At 41.7% G+C, this 6,000-nt stretch overlaps 1 protein-coding gene across 3 annotated transcripts; it reads right to left on the reverse strand.

Annotated features, from left to right (window-relative positions):
- Nucleotides 1-1,775: 1,775 nt before the first annotated feature.
- Nucleotides 1,776-4,908, reverse strand: nsdhl (NAD(P) dependent 3-beta-hydroxysteroid dehydrogenase NSDHL). 3 transcript variants are annotated; one of them, XM_074674343.1, is made up of 8 exons: nt 4,801-4,908; nt 4,611-4,647; nt 4,366-4,527; nt 3,978-4,124; nt 3,753-3,881; nt 3,288-3,430; nt 2,995-3,097; nt 1,776-2,880 (listed from the first exon to the last, which is right to left on the reverse strand). In XM_074674343.1, the coding sequence occupies exons 2-8, from the start codon at nt 4,629-4,631 to the stop codon at nt 2,548-2,550; spliced, it is 1,038 nt and encodes a 345-aa protein (XP_074530444.1). In that variant the 5' UTR covers nt 4,632-4,647; nt 4,801-4,908; the 3' UTR covers nt 1,776-2,547. The 3 variants fall into 3 exon arrangements, with proteins under 3 accessions (XP_074530444.1, XP_074530443.1, XP_074530442.1); XM_074674342.1 differs by having other exon boundaries at nt 4,765-4,844; XM_074674341.1 differs by having other exon boundaries at nt 4,611-4,813.
- Between the last annotated feature and the right edge of the window lie 1,092 nt (nt 4,909-6,000).

The following is a 6,000-nucleotide window of genomic DNA, read 5'->3' on the forward strand; positions in this document are numbered from 1 at the left end:
TGGCAGAGAACAGGTACGGGCGTGAGCTCTAACAAGCTGAGCCAGTCGTTGAGGGTGCATTCGGGGTGGAGCCGAATGTGTTTGTCTACCCATTTGCCCCTGCATGCGTGCGTACATGATAGAGGTTGCTAAGAACTCATATTTGTTTACTACTCTCCGCTTTGTTTGAGGTCATTAGCAAGCACATACCTGTCTGCAGGTGTCTGAGAATTGATCCTGAGAAAGAGTAAAGGCAGAGGGAGGACGGGGGAGATGAGGGGCACATGGGTGGCATGGGAAAATGAAGCAACTCACAGCAACAGCTCCTGTGGGAATGCAGCTTTCATGCTCTCTGGGTAGGAAAATACAGGAAGTAAACATGCACATCATTAAAAATAAGATCAAGACCAACACACATAGAACTTAGATGTCAAACAGTTGCCCCAAGATCAATAAGAGTTGTGTTGAATCCAATTTTAACATTTAAACAGAAATGTCTTGAAATGTGATTCTATATTAAGAAATATTTCAAAACTGGTTAACATACATAACAACATCATGAATAATCTGAGGTTATGACATGGTTGAAGCTTTGACAGTATCCACTGTGGATTAAAGGCATATCATGGCCTATATTCATGTTTTGTGACTTGACTAATTGTAGGAAAAAGAGTGTGTAAAGTTCTAATATCTTTCCTTAGAGAACATCAGCTGACCAGTTTCTGAATACAACAAGAGTTGACATTTGTCCTGTGCATAGATCCACAAATCCTTTTCAAATCAGAAAAGGGTGTGAGTAGATTTCACAACATGTCACAGCTGAGAGGAGGAGTGACAGGAAATTAACAAGTCATAAGAGCCAAAGTTTCACTCTGCTAGTGTAAACGCTGAGGCCTTTCATCTGCCCAAATCCCTCTCCCTCTTTCTCTCTCCTAAAGAAACCAGTCGGACGGCCTTGCCCGATCGCGCTGACTCTTGTAGTGAATCATTAGGGTGCTGCTGGTGCAGAATAAAAGGAGAATGCAAAGTATCTAAACTTAACCTCCACCTTGTCTTCACCACACCAAGACACGGAATGACAAAAATGTGTCACCTAGAAATGTCAAACCTGCGTAAGAGCTAATTAATACATTAAACAAGCATACTTTGAAATCTAGACACTCCATTGTCTTGAAAGATTGTCATTTTTATGGCAGGAGACGGATGGGAAGAGGAAATAAAAGTGTTGTATCGTACAATGATGTGTCACTATCCATCCCATTTGTCATTTGGCTGACAGGCCTTGGATTTCAGCAGTTTCACAGAAACACATGCCATGCCAGTGACATCCACTTTGTAAAACCAGTGACGCCACAGAATCAGAGTGAGTGAATAAAGTGTGTTTGGAACCAACCTTCCCTCCATCCAGGGCTCACTCATGGTCAGAGTCAGGAACAGGCAGGGAACATCGCTGCACCATGGACACACCTTGTTCTGACTTCTTCCCTCTGGTGGGCAGTACAGGGCTTTATAAGCAACACACACACACAAACAGACACACAAATGAACAGTTCTTTCCCCTCAGGCTGTCACCCTGATTCAAGTCAAAATGTGTCAGGAAGAATTCCTGTGACACAAATATCCACTGTGCCTGCATTACTTTATCTGAAAACACCCTGAATGTGTTATATAAACATCTTCGCTGTCACACTATCCAGGCATGCTCTACATATTCAATAAAAAGTTACATCCACCTGCCTCATGAGTATAAAGAAGCCTGTTACATAACCATGCATATATCTTTATTTACAGGTCTATAAATACTGTATGTGTGAGTAGAACAAAGGGCAAATAGGGTAGAATGAACAATGTCAAAACAGAGCCAAAGTCCATGGATGTGTTCACAGACCTGACCAGGGAGGCTGATTAAGATACAAGACTGACTCTTTAATTATGTATGAGGAATGCAAACTATGTAGCTAAGTGCTGGTTGATGTGAAACATAACAAAACTGAGCATTTTTTGTGACAGTGTTTCAGTATAGAAAATTACAGTGACAAAAAAATCATTTTAATGGACAAATACAGAGTATGTTTGTGGTGTAATTGCAGGAGTTTACTGCAGAGTTCTGAGAAGAAAAAAAACTGCCTGGGGTTGCTATCTATTTATCTTAAATCTCTGGATGGGTATATTCTTTGTTTATTTCAGACATGTTCAAGTCAAAGGCCAGAAAGCAGTTTTTTCAACATTAAATGGAATGTATTAAGGTATTTAGGCAAGAACAAAAGGTAAACACAAATACCAAAGAGGAATGTGTTGTACAGCTTTGTAGTTTTCAGTGTCAGATCAGTATATCGCCCCTTTTACAAAGTTCTCATGTTAAATATAACAGGCTCTAGGTGTGCTGACAAAATCCAAGACCCCATGCTGCCATCTGGTGGGGAAAATAGTACATAACTGTTGAGAAAAGGCACAAATGCTCTACATCGAGGAGTTTTCCCCCATAGTTTTGAATTGCCCATTCAGTATGACCCCTCCATCTTTTACTAAGGCTTATGTGTCTGAACAGTCTTCACCTCTGATCTACCATTAAGCTGCTTGTCGGAGATGAGGATAGCTCTCCACCGTGCGTGTGATCGCCTCCTTCAGACTCACTACCGGTTTGTAGCCCAGGTCCTGCTTGGCCTGATCACAGTTGTAGTAGTGATGGGTTCCAGCCAAGGCCACTCTCATCGGCGTGAATGTGGGTTTGAAAGAGAACAGAGGTCGCAGAATCAGAGACAGCACCCAGAGGAGCACAGCCAGTCCGTACACAAGACAGTACGGGAGGTGGTAGCGAGGAGCAGCGTATCCCAGACCCACCAGCACCTCAGACATAAAGTCCCAGAATCTGACCGGCTCATCGTTGGTGATGTGATATGGCTGAAATCAAGAGAAGAATAAAGAGTTCAGCTGGGCTATCACAAAATTAAGCTTGTAAAGCAGAATCTTTGCATGACCATGCCCATGGGTCAAATCTGTTCGTTTTTCACTTACTTTTCCACATATGGGGGAGTCCGCCCTGAGGCGTTCAGCGGCCAGGATGTGGCCATGAACCACATTCTCCACATAGGTGAAATCAACCAAGTTGGTTCCATCACTGAAGAAAACAAAGATAGTGAACTTGCAGAAGAATAAGCTTAAAAAAAAAAAGGTGGGCTCCCTCTCCATCAATATGATTTTAAATTTTTGACGATGAGTGCAGCTGGAACAAGAACAGTAACTGTATATCCAGTAAGCTGTCAAATTGACCAAACAGCTAAATCTATCTTCACACTGTTGTGACTTACCCGATAATGAACTTCATTTTACCCCGACGAGCTGTGTCCACCAGGATAGGAACCAGCTGTGGGTCCCGAGGGCCAAAGATGCCATGAGGCCTGATGGCAACTGTGAGGAAACCCTTCTCCTTGTCACATGCCTTGAGGACCAACTGGAACACAGAGGCAAAAGAAAGAAGGTGATGATGATGATGTATAAGTGCTTTCACAATTTCCTTTCTCTTTGGCATGACTGATGATTAACGGGAGAAAAAAAAGGGGTCCAAGAAAGATGTACCAACTACTGAGGATGATACCTAGCTGTTATGTGATGCTTAGGATGCAGCATGTAGAGAATTACAGCTTTATTCAACTGTAGCTCACTTGGTAAAGAAACAAATAAATGCTTATAGAATAATTACTGACCACAAAGAAATTAAAAATAACTGTGAGGTAGACTGATAAAAAACCAGGCTACAAATACTGTCCTCCTACCTTCTCCTGCTCAATCTTAGTTTCTGTGTAATAGTCGATGGGCTTCCTGGCATAAGGTAGATCCTCCCTCCCATTCTTAATGTCTGTCCCTTCAAACACCACGCTGGCACTGCTTGTGAGAACAAGTTTCTGTCAAAAAGGAACAGACAAATAAAACTTCAGTGTCATCCTTGAGAAAGTAAATCCTAGGGTTCAAGCCTTGTCTTATCCCCTTGGCTGCCTCACCTGAACTCCAGCCTCGATGCAGGCCTGAATCACGATGCGTGTGCCCTGAATGTTGACCCTCTCAAACAGCCCACGGTCATCGCTGGCAGGGGCTGGGGAGGCACAGTGGAAGACCAAGGACACATCCTTCAGAGCTGGCAGCAGAGCCTGGAGCGGACAGACACCTCACAACTTATGACAGCTGCATCAGAAGAGTCACTGGTCCAGACCAGGACATGAATAATTCATAAGGGAAAGTCTAAATGCTCATGAGTAGCATGCAAAACAGGTGCAAGTTTTTTAAGAGCTTACTGCAAAATAAACTTTGGGGTCGTATAAGAATATTCTCTTATGCAACATGTAGAAAAGTAGTAACAGATGTAACACATACTCAGCAGGGGAGTCTTACCTGTTTGTCGCAGAGATCTCCTTGATGGAAGTTGACACCTGGCAGCTCGTAGCTCTGACGGATGTCAAACACGGACACAGAGTATCCTCGCTCCAGCAGCTTCTCCACCAAGTGTCTGCCCAGGAAACCAGACCCTCCGATGACTGCACACCTCTTACAACTCTGTGCAACACACGGGAATGCAAGTGTTAACAGTGCAACAGTTAGAATGATAGCTTCAGTAGATCTGCGCATCAAAAACTCACCGGTCGAACCCGTGTGGCCATGGTGAGTCACATAAACCTACAGGTTAAAGAAACTTCTAAGAACAGATTCGTGTACTTTGACAATTTTGATGGTGGAAAGTTACGTGGTACTAACGTGGGATAAAAATGTAGGACAAGATGCAACACTATTTACCTGCAGACGGTGAGAGAAATTCAACCGCGTACGAACCTTCAATGAGCTGAGCAGAAGTCTCCTGTCATTGGTCAGGCCACAAAGGTGACGCCCGGGAACAGCCAATAGAACTTGGAATACGTCAAAGAACGCCACACTCTTAACCAATCAGTGAGGATACGGATATGCCACCGGTCTCTCGTGCCAGGACCCCGCCCTCTATATGTGCAGCCTGTGTGAGCCAGTGAAAAGTGGAGGAAACAGTTAACTATTTGATTTTGTAAAGGATAGATTGTCTGTGACTCGTGTAAAGTATTGAGAAAGAATGGAGACTGAGATAAGTGTGACTTCACCTAAAAAAGAGAGAAAAAAATATGTTATTTATTCGTTTATTTGGCATGGACTTGCAATAATACATAGTCACAAAAAAAGAAACTATTTGCAGCTGATGCCATGCAAGTGGAGTTTATAGCCAAGGCTTATTCTCAACTCCTGTCCCTGGTTGGGCCTTTCTACATTACATAAAACAATAAATTACATCACATAAAAACACAAGAAATTACACATTAATAAACGTTAATAAAATCTATTTTTAAAAAAACAACAACAACAACAAACAAACTAAATCTTTTCAAAAATAATAATGTTAAAATTAATAGTCAAATAAATGAATAATAATAATGACTACAAAACTAAAGAAAGTAAGCAAAAAACATGTTGATATCAAACAAGTTAAACAAGAAACGTGTTGATGTCAAAGCTGGTTGAACTATAAAATGTGAGCGGCCCAACACCAGCTGCTTTTGACCCTCAGGGTATGGGCATAAGACGCCCTCAAAACGCTAGATATGTGCCCACTGTGGTGGCCCTGCAGTAGAAAACACAACGACCACAAGACAGAAAGAAAGAAAGAAAGAAAGAAAGAAAGAAAGAAAGAAAGAAAGAAAGAAAGAAAGAAAGAAAGAAAGAAAGAAAGACGGACAGACAGAAATGTGAAGAAAACAAAACAAAGAAAAAAATGCTATCACAAAAACCCAAAGTAACTTTTTTAAGAGAAAATAGGGCAGACATTTTTGAAATGGTGAGGACAAATAACAACTGGTTTGATTTTATTATCTTTTCATTACTATTCCAATATTCTTCCTTTTTGTGTATAAGGGCAGCTGTAATAAGTGAATTCATTTCTGATTCTGAAAACAGCATGCTCCCTCTTATGGTGAGTGATAATGTTGCAAATATAAACTTGAGGAACATATA

This window comes from Halichoeres trimaculatus, unplaced genomic scaffold, assembly GCF_033239565.1.
Source record: "Halichoeres trimaculatus isolate MK-OKI-2021-1 unplaced genomic scaffold, fHalTri1.1 fHalTri1_scaffold_7, whole genome shotgun sequence".
NCBI lineage: Eukaryota > Metazoa > Chordata > Actinopteri > Labriformes > Labridae > Halichoeres > Halichoeres trimaculatus.

Coding starts and splice junctions, on each gene's coding strand:
- nsdhl (XM_074674343.1), bottom strand. CDS start 4,631: ATGGCCACACGGGTTCGACCG. Junction 4,528..4,610: donor TGGCCACACGGGTTCGACCG/GTGAGTTTTTGA, acceptor TGTGTTGCACAG/AGTTGTAAGAGGTGTGCAGT. Junction 4,125..4,365: donor GAGATCTCTGCGACAAACAG/GTAAGACTCCCC, acceptor TGTCCGCTCCAG/GCTCTGCTGCCAGCTCTGAA.